Genomic DNA, 16,029 nt, shown 5'->3' with positions numbered 1-16,029 from the left:
ATCCGATAACAGAAAATATAATTTTAGAAAATCTGGAACCATGCATTAAAATGTTATATAAGATGTAATAATATTAGGTCGGGTGCGATGTGAGCTGGGCGGCAGCCGAAGGCAGGGCACTTGGCGGTCCGATCCTCGGCTACAGAAGCTAGCTCTTGGGACGTGGAACGTCACCTCGCTGGGGGGGAAGGAGCCTGAGCTAGTGCGCGAGGTGGAGAAGTTCCGACTAGACATAGTCGGACTCACTTCGACGCACAGCAAGGGCTCTGGAACCAGTTCTCTCGAGAGGGGCTGGACTCTCTTCTACTCTGGCGTTGCCGGCAGTGAGAGGCAATTCTTGTTGCCCCCCGGCTCAGAGCCTGCATGTTGGAGTTCAACCCGGTGGACGAGAGGGTAGCTTCCCTCCGCCTTCGGGTGGGGGAACGGGTCCTGACTGTGGTTTGCGCTTACGCGCCAAACCGCAGCTCAGATTACCCACCCTTTTTGGATTCACTCGAGGGAGTACTTGAGAGTGCTCCCCCTGGTGATTCCCTCGTTCTACTGGGGGACTTCAACGCTCATGTTGGCAGCGACAGTGAAACCTGGACAGGCGTGATTGGGAAGAATGGCTGCCCGGATCTGAACCCGAGCGGTGTTTTGTTATTGGACTTTTGTGCCCGTCACAGATTGTCCATAACAAACACCATGTTCAAACATAAGGGTGTCCATATGTGCACTTGGCACCAGGACACCCTAGGCCGCAGTTCCATGATCGACTTTGTAGTTGTGTCGTCGGATTTGCGGCCTCATGTTTTGGACACTCGGGTGAAGAGAGGGGCGGCGCTTTCTACCGATTACCACCTGGTGGTGAGTTGGCTGCGATGGTGGGGGAGGATGCCGGACAGACCTGGCAGGCCCAAACGCATTGTGAGGGTTTGCTGGGAACGTCTGGCAGACTCTCTTGTCAGAGAGAGTTTCAATTCCCACCTCAGGAAGAACTTTGAACATGTCACGAGGGAGGTGCTGGACATTGAGTCCGAATGGACCGTGTTCCGCACCTCTATTGTCGAGGCGGCTGATTGGAGCTGTGGCCGCAAGGTAGTTGGTGCCTGTCGTGGCGGTAATCCTAGAACCCGTTGGTGGACACCGGCGGTGAGGGATGCCGTCAAGCTGAAGAAGGAGTCCTATCGGGTTCTTTTGGCTCAAAGGACTCCTGAGGCAGCGGACAGGTACCGACAGGCCAAGCGATGTGCGGCTTCGGCGGTCGCAGAGGCAAAAACTCGGACATGGGAGGAGTTCGGGGAAGCCATGGAAAACGACTTCCGGACGGCTTCGAAGCGATTCTGGACCACCATCCGCCGCCTCAGGAAGGGGAAGCAGTGCACTATCAACACCGTGTATGGTGAGGATGGTGTTCTGCTGACCTCGACTGCGGATGTTGTGGGTCGGTGGAGGGAATACTTCGAAGACCTCCTCAATCCCACCAACACGTCTTCCTATGAGGAAGCAGTGCCTGGGGAATCTGTGGTGGGCTCTCCTATTTCTGGGGCTGAGGTTGCTGAGGTAGTTAAAAGCTCCTCGGTGGCAAGGCCCCGGGGGTGGATGAGATCCGCCCGGAGTTCCTTAAGGCTCTGGATGCTGTGGGGCTGTCTTGGTTGACAAGACTCTGCAGCATCGCGTGGACATCGGGGGCGGTACCTCTGGATTGGCAGACCGGGGTGGTGGTTCCTCTCTTTAAGAAGGGGAACCGGAGGGTGTGTTCCAACTATCGTGGGATCACACTCCTCAGCCTTCCCGGTAAGGTCTATTCAGATGTGCTGGAGAGGAGGCTACGCCGGATAGTCGAACCTCGGATTCAGGAGGAACAGTGTGGTTTTCGTCCTGGTCGTGGAACTGTGGACCAGCTCTATACTCTCTGCAGGGTCCTTGAGGGTGCATGGGAGTTTGCCCAACCAGTCTACATGTGTTTTGTGGACTTGGAGAAGGCATTCGACCGTGTCTCTCGGGAAGTCCTGTGGGGAGTGCTCAGAGAGTATGGGGTATCGGACTGTCTGATTGTGGCGGTCCGCTCCCTGTATGATCAGTGCCAGAGTTTGGTCCGCATTGCCGGCAGTAAGTCGGACACGTTTCCAGTGAGAGTTGGACTCCGCCAAGGCTGCCCTTTGTCACCGATTCTGTTCATAACTTTTATGGACAGAATTTCTAGGCGCAGTCAAGGTGTTGAGGGGATCTGGTTTGGTGGCTGCAGGATTAGGTCTCTGCTTTTTGCAGATGATGTGGTCCTGATGGCTTCATCTGGCCAGGATCTTCAGCTCTCGCTGGATCGGTTCGCAGCTGAGTGTGAAGCGACTGGGATGAGAATCAGCACCTCCAAGTCCGAATCCATGGTTCTCGCCCGGAAAAGGGGGGAGTGCCATCTCCGGGTTGCGGAGGAGACCCTGCCCCAAGTGGAGGAGTTCAAGTACCTCGGAGTCTTGTTCACGAGTGAGGGAAGAGTGGATCGTGAGATCGACAGGCGGATCGGTGCGGCGTCTTCAGTAATGCGGACGCTGTATCGATCCGTTGTGGTGAAGAAGGAGCTGAGCCGGAAGGCAAAGCTCTCAATTTACCGGTCGATCTACGTTCCCATCCTCACCTATGGTCATGAGCTTTGGGTTATGACCGAAAGGACAAGATCACGGATACAAGCGGCCGAAATGAGTTTCCTCCGCCGGGTGGCGGGGCTCTCCCTTAGAGATAGGGTGAGAAGCTCTGCCATCCGGGGGGAGCTCAAAGTAAAGCCGCTGCTCCTCCACATCGAGAGTAGCCAGATGAGGTGGTTCGGGCATCTGGTCAGGATGCCACCCGAACGCCTCCCTAGGGAGGTGTTTAGGGCACGTCCGACCGGTAGGAGGCCACGGGGAAGACCCAGGACACGTTGGGAAGACTATGTCTCCCGGCTGGCCTGGGAACGCCTCGGGATCCCCCGGGAGGAGCTGGACGAAGTGGCTTGAGGGAGGGAAGTCTGGGCTTCCCTGCTTAACCTGCTGCCCCCGCGACCCGACCTCGGATAAGCGGAAGAAGTTGGATGGATGGATGGATGGATGGATGGATGGATGGTAATAATATTTAACCATTTACCATGCAAACTTAAATTCTAAAAAAATATAATAATACTGCACATATATTTAAAAAAGTGTAACAACTGGAAATATCCATTTAAAAAAATCTAGTACTATGTATTAAAACAATACAAACAATTGAATACGATTTAACCATGCACCCTGTAACCTTTAAATCAATAGACGGTTATTGCGCATATATTTTAATAAATACGATAACTAGAAAAATATTTTTTTATTTTTTAATCTATAAGGATGTATTTAAATGTTACAAAAATTAATTAATTATTTATATTACACATCTCAGCGACATTTACATTGGTCAAAAATATTAGGAACATATATAATGAATGATGAAAATAATAAACATGTATAGTCAGAATGAAGATGCAATAGAATTTCAACACATTCAAATCAATACTTTTATTTCACATCTTATTCATCTTATATCTCTCATCATTAAAAGTATATAGAAGCATGATAATGATTAAATAATATTATAAATGTAATTATATAAAGTATCTGAATAATTAGAGCCAGCCCAGGTACGTAAAGAACAATACATTATGCAGGGTCACCTAACATTCTATAGTAAAAGTAAGCTTGTAAAAGTTCTCATCAGTCTAATAAGGGGAATAAAATGAACATTGCAGTGTATACAATAATATTTGGCTAATTGAGATTTATGTTGTTGTTTTTTTAAATTAACGTTGGTTAAGTTGTTCTTTCTGTACTCACCTAATGGTACCCGCCAACAAAGGATTGAAGGCATAAAGCCAGTCATGCATCTCTTTGTCATTGTTGGCTTGTAGCAGTATCCCACGATGGTCGGTGCACACGGTGAACGTGTTTGGGGTCTGCAAACAAGACGCAGTGCAGAGGTGGTACTTTTGTCAAATAAACGGCAGGAATCGTGTGACGCTTTGCTCGTACCCGCAGCAAGGTCTGTTTGTCTTCACTGTATTCCACCTTGGCCGACGACAGGTTGATGACGGCTCGCTCCACATTGTCTCTCTCGCTGCGATAAAGGTAAACGTAGGGCCGGCGCACCACCACGTAGCGTTTGACCCAGCCGCTGGTGTGCGGCTCCAGGAAGTGCAGGTAGCCCTTCTTTGACACGATGGGGCTGATGACAAGATGATGGGTCACATTTAAATGAAACCTTTAGCCACATAAACATTTAAAGATGCGCGTGGTAATCCCCACCTGACTCGGATCTCTTGTATATCGGGAACAAAGCTGCAGCTTTTGAGAGTCTTCTTTCTGTCCACTGGGCTGAACGGGTCCAGATCAGGGGTGGATGCTCCTGAACCGGGCTCAGTGTGTCTACAACATAAACATGAACAATTTATTATATAAAACAAGAATGTATCAATGCTCAACCTATATGTAGTTACAAATGTACATTGGACATGGTATAAGTGTTAAATACAAACAAATACTTTCATGCAATCCAATAATTGCACAAACAAGCTGTTTATTATGGAGGGTCAAATGGAACAAAATTAAATAAATATTTACATTTTTAAATAAATACTTAAATGTGTCATTAATTAATTATAATTGGAATGAAAACATACATGTGTTATTAAATGTGTCATTAATTTATCTTATGTCCAATCAGATTTCATTATTTAGTCATTTCATAAATTATTGATTTCTTTATTTCAATCTGTAATAATAATCCAAATCAAGAATTCAGCAAATATGTGAAATAGTATCCAAAGGGCGTTCAATTCCATCCATCCATCCATCCATCTTCTTCCGCTTATCCGAGGTCGAGTCGCGGGGGCAGCAGCCTAAGCAGGGAAGCCCAGACTTCCATCTCCCAAGCCACTTCGTCCAGCTCTTACCGGGGGATCCTGAGACGTTCCCAGGCCAGCCGGGAGACATAGTCTTCCCAACGTGTCCTGGGTCTTCCCCGTGGCCTCCTACCGGTTGGACGTGCCCTAAACACCTCCCTAGGGAGGCGTTCGGGTGGCATCCTGACCAGATGCCCGAACCACCTCATCTGGCTCCTCTCGATGTGGAGAAGCAGCGGCTTTACTTTGAGCTCCAGCCGGATGGCAGAGCTTCTCACCCTATCTCTAAGGGAGAGCCCCGCCACCCGGCGGAGGAAACTCATTTCGGCCGCTTGTGCCCGTGATCTTGTAACCCAAAGCTCATGACCATAGGTGAGGATGGGAACGTAGATCCACCGGTAAATTGAGAGCTTTGCCTTCCGGCTCAGCTCCTTCTTCACCACAACGGATCGATACAGCTGATCATACGTGCAATTCTTAAAACTAAAATATTTCAAGTCACAGTATTTGATGTTATGACGGTAATCATTGAAAGGAATAACTCCAGCGGTGCTTTTGCCTGGAATTTTTAGTGTACGTGTGTGTGCATGCGAGTGTGTGTGAATGTGTGTATGTGTGTGTGGGTGTGGGTGTGGGTGTGGGTGTGGGTATGGGTGTGTGTTTGGCAGCAATGGCCAAAAACAAATGTGTGATACTAACAATAGAACTGGAAATGGAACTAGGAAATTGGCCAAATACGCCTGTGTCCTGGCTGGTAAGTACAACATGGACAATAGTTGACAAAAATGCAATAAAGATTTTTTAGAAAATGGTTTCAAAATTAAACTAAAGGCCAGGCTCTCACTGCATTTTTATTTAACTTGTGTATCAGTGTTTCTCACAGGACTGCAATCTATTAGTTTTTTGGGGTTAGATGACTTCATTGTCTAATTGGCGTAATTGGCCAAGACGCATGTGCATGTGATTGTAATGGATGCTGTAGGGGAAAGGAATAACATGAAAAGTGAGTAAAAACAAACAAACTGAAAAGCAGAATGACAACAGTCCTCCCTCGTTTATCGGTGTTAATTAGTTCCAAACATGACCACAAATTAATTTCTGCAAAGCAGGAATCATTCGTTATAAATCAAGTATCTTAATACCTACAGTAAATAAAAAAACACTCATAGCTTTCTAAATAAGTTTTTCAACAATAAGAGAGCTCTCTCGACATGAAATTAGGCTTAGCCAATCAGTGGCCACGATACTTACGAGCGCATTCTAATTGGTTTGGTCTCTAGGATAAGGATTGATGGTTCTTTTTCTCTTTGGTCCGGAGGACACAACGTCCACATTTTCCCCAAAAAATTTGAAATGTGGACTCGTCAGAACACAGAACACTTCCACTTTGCATCAGTCCGTCTTAGATGAGCTCGGGCCCAGCGAAGCAGGCGGCGTTTCTGGGTGTTGTTGATAAATGGCTTTCGCTTTGCATAGTAGAGTTTTAACTTGCATTTACAGATGTAGCGACGGACTGTAGTTACTGACAGTGGATTTCTGAGGTGTTCCTGAGCCCTTTATGCACTGATGTCGGTTTTTGATGCAGTATCGCCTGAGGGATCGAAGGTCACGGGCGTTCAACGTTGGTTTTGGGCCTTGCCGCTTACGTGCAGTGATTTCTCCAGATTCCCTGAACCTTTTGATGATATTGCAGGCCGTAGATGGGGAAATCCCTAAATTCCTTGCAATAGCTCGTTGAGAAATGTTGTTCTAAAACTGTTCGACAAGTTGCTCACGCATTTGTTCAAACTGGTGACCCTCGCCCCATCATTAGTTTAGTTTAGTTTATTAAGGATCCCCATTAGTCTACACCGCATTGGAGACTATTCTTCTTGGGGTCCAGGCAAAAAACATCACACAATCACAAAACAAAAGATTACAATGCAGTACAACATGATCAAATAATAAAATGTTGTAATACAAAAATAGCAACAAAAAAGAACCAAAAAAGTAATAATAACTTCGAATTTACATAATAATGTTCATACCAAAGATAAAAAGAGCAATATAAAAATATATATATTTTTGCAAAAATAAAACAAAGAACCAATGGCCTAAAATATACACGTTAGTGTACCAAAGACAAACAATAAGTGACGAAAAAGTACCATCCATCCATTTTCTACTGCTTGTCCCACAATCAATAAGATAGTCAATAGTCAATAAAAACAGTCATGACATTAGGTACAATCTAGAATAATCTCTTTCCGCAATACTTCTCTTCTTAGTCCAGACCTGGGCATTCTGTGGCCCGCGGGCCATATCCGGCCCATTGTGCGTCCCTGTCCGGCCCGCGTGAGGCCAATCATAAATTACAAAATAAATTTTATAAAGTATCTATGTCGAGTGTGCAATACAACGGTGCTGCTTTTGTTTTGAAAAGCGTTATTTGTATTACTTCCGTGTGGACGTATGCGCGTGCGTGATTGTGAGTGAATGTGAACAGTTGCAATCACAAATTACAAAATAAAGTTGAAAAAACATCTATGTCGTGCGCGCAATACAACTGTGCTGCTTTTATTTTGAAAAGTGTTATTTATGGGCGTATGTCCATGTGTAACCTATGAGTGAAGATGCACAGCGACAAGTGATGCACGGTTTACACCCGAGACGCTAAAAAGACAAAAGTTGATGACGAATGGCGTGTTTTCAACAAGACATGGACTGCCAAGCAACGTTCCCTCTAAGGTGTGCGCCTGCGCAATTGTGCACTGCTCAAGCGTCCTCTGCGCACAGCAAATACTGTATATGCCGCGCACCAAATCAAATCCCATCTGAATTCTAAACAAAATAAACACATTTATTCTGTGTAATTTTGCAATGCAACTTTGAGTGACAGTGACAACAAGCGGCCCTAACGGTGTTCGTCAACACCGTTCAATTGAACACCGTTCAATTATTGTAACCTCTATCGAGATGCTTCGAGGCCAGGAATTATATCGATCACTTTATTGAGCAAAACTGTTTATATTCGGCCATAACCACACCAAAAACATGAGTAAAACACTTCTTTCTCGAAAAACTAGTCATTTTCTGCCGTACAAACCAGGCCAAAACCAACTTGTCATCTGTCACCAACACGCATACCACTAAACTACTGGTGCGTTTAAAAAGTCGGACAACTCAAACACCACACAAAGTTACACTATGACTCCTCAGTCATACGTGTGCTTATTTTACTTTCATTTATTATTAATGTTAATTCATTTATATTAATCATGGAATGCTGTTACTAGAGAAAGTTACAGGAAGGCACACTTCATCCTATGCTTACATTTCATTGTGCAACATGAGGATGTTTAAGGGGAACTAAATGTGATCTCTGAAAGGGGTGCAAATGATTTCCAAAGCAGTGCTTTCGGTATAAAGTTAAGTTAGGTTAAATGAAAGTATTATTATTATTATTATTTATCTTACGGTATATATCAAAAATAATATTGAGCAAAATTTAATTGAAATATTGTCGATGTGGCCCTCCAGCAGTGCTCGGGTTGCTCATGCGGCCCCTGGTAAAAATTAATTGCCCACCCCTGTCTTAGTCTATTCTTAAAACCCACTATGCTGGTGATTGATACCAGATATTGTGGAAGTCGATTCCAGTAAGTGATTGCCCTATACATAACAGTCTTTTTCAAAACATCAGTTTTGGGTTTAAGACGGGTGAAAGCCCCATCGTTGTTTGTGAATGACTGAGCATTTCATGGAAGCTGCTTTTATACCCAATCATGGCACCCACCTGTTCCCAATTAGCCTGTTCACCTGTGGGATGTTCCAAATAAGTGTTTGATGAGCATTCCTCAAAGTTGTCAGTCTTTTTTGCCACTTGTGGCAGCTTTTTTGAAACATGTTGCAGGCATGAAATTCCAAATGAGCAAATATTTGCAAAAAATAACAAAATTTACCAGTTCGAACCTCAAGTATCTTGTCTTTGCAGTCTATTCAATTGAATATAAGTTGAACAGGATTTGGCAGATCATTGTTTTCTGTTTTTATTTACGATTTACACTACGTGCCAACTTCACTGGTTTTGGGTTTTGTATAAATATATATACATTACCGTTCAAATGTTTGGGGTCACATTGAAATGTCCTTATTTTTGAAGGAAAATAACTGTACTTTTCAATGAAGATAACTTTAAACTAGTCTTAACTTTAAAGAAATACACTCTATACATTGCTAATGTGGTAAATGACTATTCTAGCTGCAAATGTCTGTTTTTTGGTGCAATATCTACATAGGTGTATAGAGGCCCATTTCTAGCAACTATCACTCCAGTGTTCTAATGGTATAATGTGTTTGCTCATTGGCTCAGAAGGCTAATTGATGATTAGAAAACCCTTGTGCAATCATGTTCACACATCTGAAAACAGTTTAGCTCGTTACAGAAGCTACAAAACTGACCTTCCTTTGAGCAGATTGAGTTTCTGGAGCATCACATTTGTGGGGTCAATTAAACGCTCAAAATGGCCAGAAAAAGAGAACTTTCATCTGAAACTCGACAGTCTATTCTTGTTCTTAGAAATGAAGGCTATTCCACAAAATTGTTTGGGTGACCCCAAACTTTTGAACGGTAGTGTACACACACACACACACACATATTCATACATATATATATACATACATATATACGTACATAAATATATATCTACAATCAACAATATTTGAAGCGCGACGTGGCGAGGGACGACGGTAAGTGCTTTTGGAGGGGGCAGAGGGTAGGGGCCCACAGCGGTAACCTTTCAAGTCGGAGTCTCCAAAAGGCCTCAATAACACCCAGTCATTAGATTTGATGTTAGTCATTTATAAAATGAGTGTCTAAAGTACAGAACTAGCTACATTTAGCGGCAGAGGCGTTAAAATGGCAACACTAACCACTCCTGCTAAGTCTTCTTTTTCTCTGGCAGCCCAAGTGCGTATGAGGTGTGTAAAGTTGGTTATGATACATACCGCCCCTATTGTCCAGAGATGTAACAACAAGCTGCATTCACAGACAGTCCCATTATAACGTGCTTATAAGCTAGGGCAAAGAGGTAGATGGTCCAAATGTATTTGTGGCGGGCAGATTTAGGTAAATGTGTAGTTTGACAATGCTTTCACCTGATGTCGTAGTGTCCCTCGACCAGTGAGGGGCAAGTGGAGGACGGAGTGAGCGTGTTCAGCGTGGAGCAGGACTCCCCCCTCATCAATGACGCGGACATCTCAGAGAGCTTAAAAGACACATTGACATGCATGGAGGAGCACAGATGGGACGGGAGGAGACAAACACACAAGCATTCAAGAGGACAGTTTGTGAATGTGTAGCACCATATAGTAACAGTGTCTATCGTCTAAGAGCCCCTTTTGTTGGGTTAGCATGTTACAATGGACGTGCAGGAGTAGCATGTAAGGTTAGTGGACGCTAAAAAGTCCCTACACAAACAATATGGTGTTGGTAAACATAAAAAAAAAAAAAAGAGTAATTAAATGACAATACAATGGATGTACCAGTTTTGATCCTGGTGATCAAATACAGGATAGAGCAGAGGTGCCCAAACTTCTCCAAAGGGAAAATGTACCAATGAATACGGCCATTTTTAGTGTGAAACACAAATAGCCTAAATGTAAACAATACCGTTTCCATAACAACGATTGCTGGCAAGTAGTTAGTCTTGCAGAAATGCAATCAATAATTGTGTGAGCATTATGGGTGTCGCGATACAACTTTTTCACTTCTGGTACGAAACAGATATTGGAGCCTTGAGTATTGGCTGATATCAATATTCACTCGACATGATATAAGCAGGAACCATACTTATTAGGCACATATCTAGTTTTGGGGGCGGTATGGCGTAGTGGGTAGAGCAACCGTGCCAGAAACCTGAGGGTTGCAGGTTCGCTCCCCGCCTCTTACCATCCAAAATCGCTGCCGTTGTGTCCTTGGGCAGGACACTTCACCCTTGCCCTCGGTGCCGCTCACACCGGTGAATGAATGATGAATGATAGGTGGTGGTCGGAGGGGCCGTAGGCGCAAATTGGCAGCCACGCTTCCGTCAGTCTACCCCAGGGCAGCTGTGGCTACGAAAGTAGCTTACCACCACCAGGTGTGAATGAACGATGGGTTCTCACTTCTCTGTGAAGCGCTTTGAGTGTCTAGAAAAGCGCTATATAAATCTAAACCATTATTATCATTATTATTATTATTATTAGGCACATATCTAGTTTTGTCCCTGCAGCCGCCATACATCGTAAGAGAACTAGGTGATCCCTTGACGGTTGTGGCATTAATGGTGATGCTGATGATGCTAATGTTGCTGAAGATGATGTTGATGTTGATCATGATGTTGATGTCGATCATGATGGGGATGTTGATGATGCTGATGTTGCTAATAAAGGTGATGTTGATGTTGATCATGATGTTGATGTCGATCATGATGGGGATGTTGATGATGCTATGTTGTTGATGATGATGGGATGTTGACGTCCATCATGATGGTGATGCTGATCATGATGGGGATGTTGATGTTGCTGATGTTGCTAATAAAGGTGATGTTGATGATACTAATGTTGTTTATGATGATGGTTTTGTTGATGATGATGTGGACGTTGATCATGGTGGTGATGTTGATGATGCTGATGATGATTATGTTAAGGCCAGAAACCTGAGGGTTGCAGGTTCGCTCCCCGCCTCTTACCATCCAAAATCGCTGCCGTTGTGTCCTTGGGCAGGACACTTCACCCTTGCCCCCGGTGCCGCTCACACCGGAGAATGAATGATGAATGAATGAGTTGTAAATATGAATGATGGGTTCTCACTTCTCTGTGAAGCGCTTTGAGTGTCTAGAAAAGCGCTATATAAATCTAATCCATTATTATTATTATTATTATGTTGATGATGATGAGTGCCACTTATGCACTTTATGCCATGCATTTGAGGGTAGCCACTTTACATACCAGATGCACGTTATGAGGCAGCATAGGATGATGGTAGGGACCATGACAAATTGTGTGGCTATTTTACTGTTTTTTACGTATCTATTATATTGTCTTGTATGAACGTTTCTCACTGCTAGCCAAATTTATCTGTGGGTACAAATAAAGAAATCTAATCTAATCATCCATCACTTTGTATAGTGGAATTTTAGAAATGCTTCATCAAGTAAAGTCAGTTTAAGAGAACAGCGGTAGGAAAAAAATACTTAGTTGCTATAAACCGTCTGGAGAGGACATTGCGGAGTGGCTCGGTTGGTAGAGCGGCCGTGCCTGCGACTTGAGGGTTCCAGATTCGATCCCCGCTTCCGCCATCATAGTCACTGCCGTAGTGTCCTTGGGCAAGATGCTTTACCCACCTGCTCCCAGTGCCACACACACTGGTTTAAATGTAACTTATATAATGGGTTTTACTATGTGTAAAGCGCTTTGAGTCACTAGAGAAAAATGCTATATAAATATAACTGACATCGCTGTCTTTAAGTTGAAGTTAAATGGTAATTGTTTTTTGGAAACAGTTATTATATAATTATTCCCATTAATATTATTGTTCCAATTATAGTGTAAAATTAATATTTGTCCATTCCGTATTATTACTGTTTACTTCACTAATTAGTTTTATGAGTACTGGTATTATATTTGTGTATACTGTATCTGCTGATGTCATTTTTTTTTTTTTTGTCTTTTTCCTCTTGTGCCCCACAATTCCCTTCACTGTCTCCTTTTTTCTTCTTTCTAACCCCTCCTGCTCCGGTCCGGTTGCGCTAAACACTAAATATATCCGAATATTTAATAAAGTTAAACAAAAATAATGCAAGAAGAGAAGTATCCCACAATTATTTTCTGTAAAGTAAGTCTGTACAGCATATACTGTATAGGCATCTACATCAACAATATTATTTTCCCATGTGGCTGGAATGGACAGAAATAAAAAACAAAAACACACCAATTGTATTATTAAATGTCTGGAATTATGCCATCTTTAATTTGGAGTGGAGTGGTAATTGGCTTTTTTTCAGCGACACCTAATGACGCAGTAAGCTGAATGATGCGGAAACGTTTCTTACTTAAATACTACCTAATACACTTGTGCATTGGAGACTCTATATCTGTAAGTGATAATCAACTATAATTATGTGATATTTGTTTATATTGACAAATAGTACGTTTTAGAATGCATCATTGTCCAATTAAGGACACTCAGTATGTACAGTATGTCGAGCATGTGTGCTATTATGTGCTTAGCTGTTGCGTAGCTGCTAGTTGTTGCTCACATATAACCTACTATGTTCACCTTTTGTAAATGACTAAAATACAAGAAAAGATCAGCCTTGTGAGCTTATTGGAGGACATTTAGATGGTAACTGGTAGTACAGTTTTGCTCAAATAAACACATTTTTAAGACTTTTTGTATCAGAGCTTAATTCAGGGATTTTAAATGCTTCGCCACAGACCTGGGTTTTTGCTGAGATCAGACCAATATCAATATCGGATCAATTTAAAAGAGGTCAGTAAGAATATATTTATTTTGGGAAGCCATCTTTTGGCGGGCCTAACCAAACCATTCGACGGGCCAAATTTGGCCACCGAGTCCCACGTTGGGCACCCCTGGGATAGAATGATTCTGTTAAAAGACTGATAAAAAAAGTAAAGAAAAAGAAAACAATATGCGATGAATAAACTGATCTAATGGAGAGCAGGGCTTGGTTACTAAGGGAATTACTAGCCGGATTTAAGGTTTTGGGCTGGGGCTCACCTTGCTCTCACTGGCACTGCTGCTCACCTGGCTGTAGTCCCTGTTGAAGGTGTGCATCAGCAGACGCAGACACTGTAAGGAAAAGAAGAGTTATTTCAAACAATATTGTAGATCATAACTACTATCTACCTGGGATGTTATGGGGGCCTCACCTTGGCAGCCAGCTCCCTCTGCCTCTGGTTGGGGCTGTCCATCGCCGGGCTGCCTATAGGACTCTGGCTAATGACAGGACTCTTTGCAAAGTCGCTGATGTCGCCACTCTTGTAAAGGGCATCCTGTCCAGCCTGCAAGGTCGCTTCTAGTTTCTCTCGTAGTAACAGGTAGTGTCGAGTCTTCTCCACCTGAGGAACATTATTTTATATCAGTTTTCACTATGCTATCAGTGGTTCTGCACAAGACTCACTGCACATGTCTCAATGTTTGTCTTCTAGCTGAAGTGTTTAAAATGCAGGGCACTCTATTCGGTTGTTTAGGTTCACAACCACCAGGGATAGGGGCCACATGATCATGGCGACCGGTCACTTCAGTAGCTGACCATCATACTGGTCGTCGTGCCCTGCAGGTGTTAGTTTTTTCTACTTTGATGAACTTATTACCCTCATGGATTAAATCATTTGTGGTCTGTGCTAAACTTCTATTCAGCAGTGAGTCAGCATGTCTTTTGTAATGGTTTTAGTTTGGTTTAACAGCATCGCGGCAGCATCCATTCAAAAGCCCATAGCAATAATTGGTAATTTAGCATTGTTTTAAATGCTGTCATCATTACAAATTTACAGTCATATTTCAAAAACGACCGTACTATTTTAATTTATATTGTAGCCGAACCTAGATACAGTATGTTACTTTCATCTTTAAAAAGTCAAAAACCTAATTAGGGTACTTACATGTGTTTTAAAGGCCACATTTATACTGCACAACAAATCTGAACTTTTTTGCCCTGAAGTGACACAGATCGGATATTTTTTGCGGGTCTCAACGCTCCAAAGTGCTTCCAATCTGATCCGTTCATATCAGATTCAGGCCACATCAGGAGGTAGTCCAAATCCGATTGGAATCTGATCTTTTCAAATGTGACTGCAGTGTAAACATAAATGCGTCCCGATTGCGACTTTTACGTTATTTTGGGTGAGCTACGTCATTCGTGTGCATGGGAAATGACGCGACTGGCCCGCGAAAGCATAAACGTTTGTAGATACTTCACCAGAACATCCGGAATTTCGGTGAGCAAAGTATTTTTTCGGCGGCCGAATTTTCGGTGTATCACTAGTCAATAGCGTAGCGTGCAAATAAAAGGCTATATGTAGTATATGAACCCATATATATCGTATACTTTGATTACGAAGACATCGCGACTGTTGAAGGACTGAGAATGATGTGTGGTGTATTTGCTTACATGTTACGTACATTGCGTAAGTTGTTTACGTAAGTGAAATTAAGCTAAAATAGATCCACGGTGATGTCCGTAGTACCTCTACTTAACAGCCATAAAAAGTTTAAAACCCTCCAAAATATATTACACTATATACAGTATATCCATTCATACATTTAATTAATTTTCACGTAAAAAACTAACTTTTAAGGTGTTTTATTTTGTAGTGGTAGTAATGACTTCCTTGTTCTTTTACGGAATCAGGTCAACTTCTTTTGTCTTCACTTCATTGAACTGCGCATGTAAGTGATGGCCACATTGGGGCCTGTGCGGGTTTATACTGCAGTCTGATAAAGATCACATTTCATTTGTAATCCAAACAAAAAATCTAATTTCGGAAAAATCTGATTTGGGCCACTACGGCCTGCAGTGTAGACATAGTCAAAAAGCTGGTTTCAACCAAATCAATCCATGCAATAATTCGTTTTTTAGTGTATGTAAACATACCAAGTCTTTGTGTCGGGTTAAAGTAGGATGGGTGGCCGTCTAGTAGTCTTGTGTATAGGGGCCTAGAATTTGGTGCTACTCCCCCGATCAAATAGGACACGTTGGACTAAACTATAAAACTAAATGTGTGTATTTGGTGTCAATGGAAAATCCTGCCACACACGCAAAGATTCTGAAAAGAAAGAAGTGGTGTAAATGCTTTTATCTCAAGAATTATTGCAGTGGACTTTCCACAGGTCTGCCTCATAGATAACGAGCCCCCATTGTTAGCTGAGCCTGAAGGTTTATATGGACCCAAGTTCATATGCAAGTCAAAATGCATCCCTTCAGTCTCTTACAAACTCCAATCTACTCACCTCCTGAAGTAAACTGAGTTTCTCCAGCTCCCATTGATGGTCTAAAATGAGGCTGTCACTGCGAGGTCGCCATCCGGCCAGGTTCTCCTCCCCTCGGACGTACGCCACTGATGTGTCCAGAACACGTCTGCGACGCCGCTGCATGCCTGAACAA

At 43.1% G+C, this 16,029-nt stretch overlaps 1 protein-coding gene across 4 annotated transcripts in view; it reads right to left on the bottom strand.

Moving 5' to 3' along the window:
• LOC133630798 (kinesin-like protein KIF1A) overlaps positions 1-16,029 on the bottom strand; it is a 60,160-nt gene that overhangs the window by 1,329 nt on the left and 42,802 nt on the right. For all 4 annotated transcript variants that reach the window (XM_062022545.1, XM_062022542.1, XM_062022543.1 and 1 more), the window contains 7 exons: positions 15,876-16,021; positions 13,796-13,984; positions 13,644-13,715; positions 10,019-10,128; positions 4,287-4,406; positions 4,014-4,206; positions 3,819-3,937 (listed from right to left, as the gene is read on the bottom strand). In XM_062022545.1, the coding sequence (XP_061878529.1) occupies positions 3,819-3,937; positions 4,014-4,206; positions 4,287-4,406; positions 10,019-10,128; positions 13,644-13,715; positions 13,796-13,984; positions 15,876-16,021 (949 nt within the window). The remainder of the gene's footprint in view (positions 1-3,818; positions 3,938-4,013; positions 4,207-4,286; positions 4,407-10,018; positions 10,129-13,643; positions 13,716-13,795; positions 13,985-15,875; positions 16,022-16,029) is intronic.

The sequence above is a fragment of the Entelurus aequoreus genome, linkage group LG16 (assembly GCF_033978785.1).
Source record: "Entelurus aequoreus isolate RoL-2023_Sb linkage group LG16, RoL_Eaeq_v1.1, whole genome shotgun sequence".
NCBI classification, from domain to species: domain Eukaryota; kingdom Metazoa; phylum Chordata; class Actinopteri; order Syngnathiformes; family Syngnathidae; genus Entelurus; species Entelurus aequoreus.
Note: the sequence above shows the minus strand (reverse complement) of the source record. Positions and strands in the feature narration are given on the sequence as shown.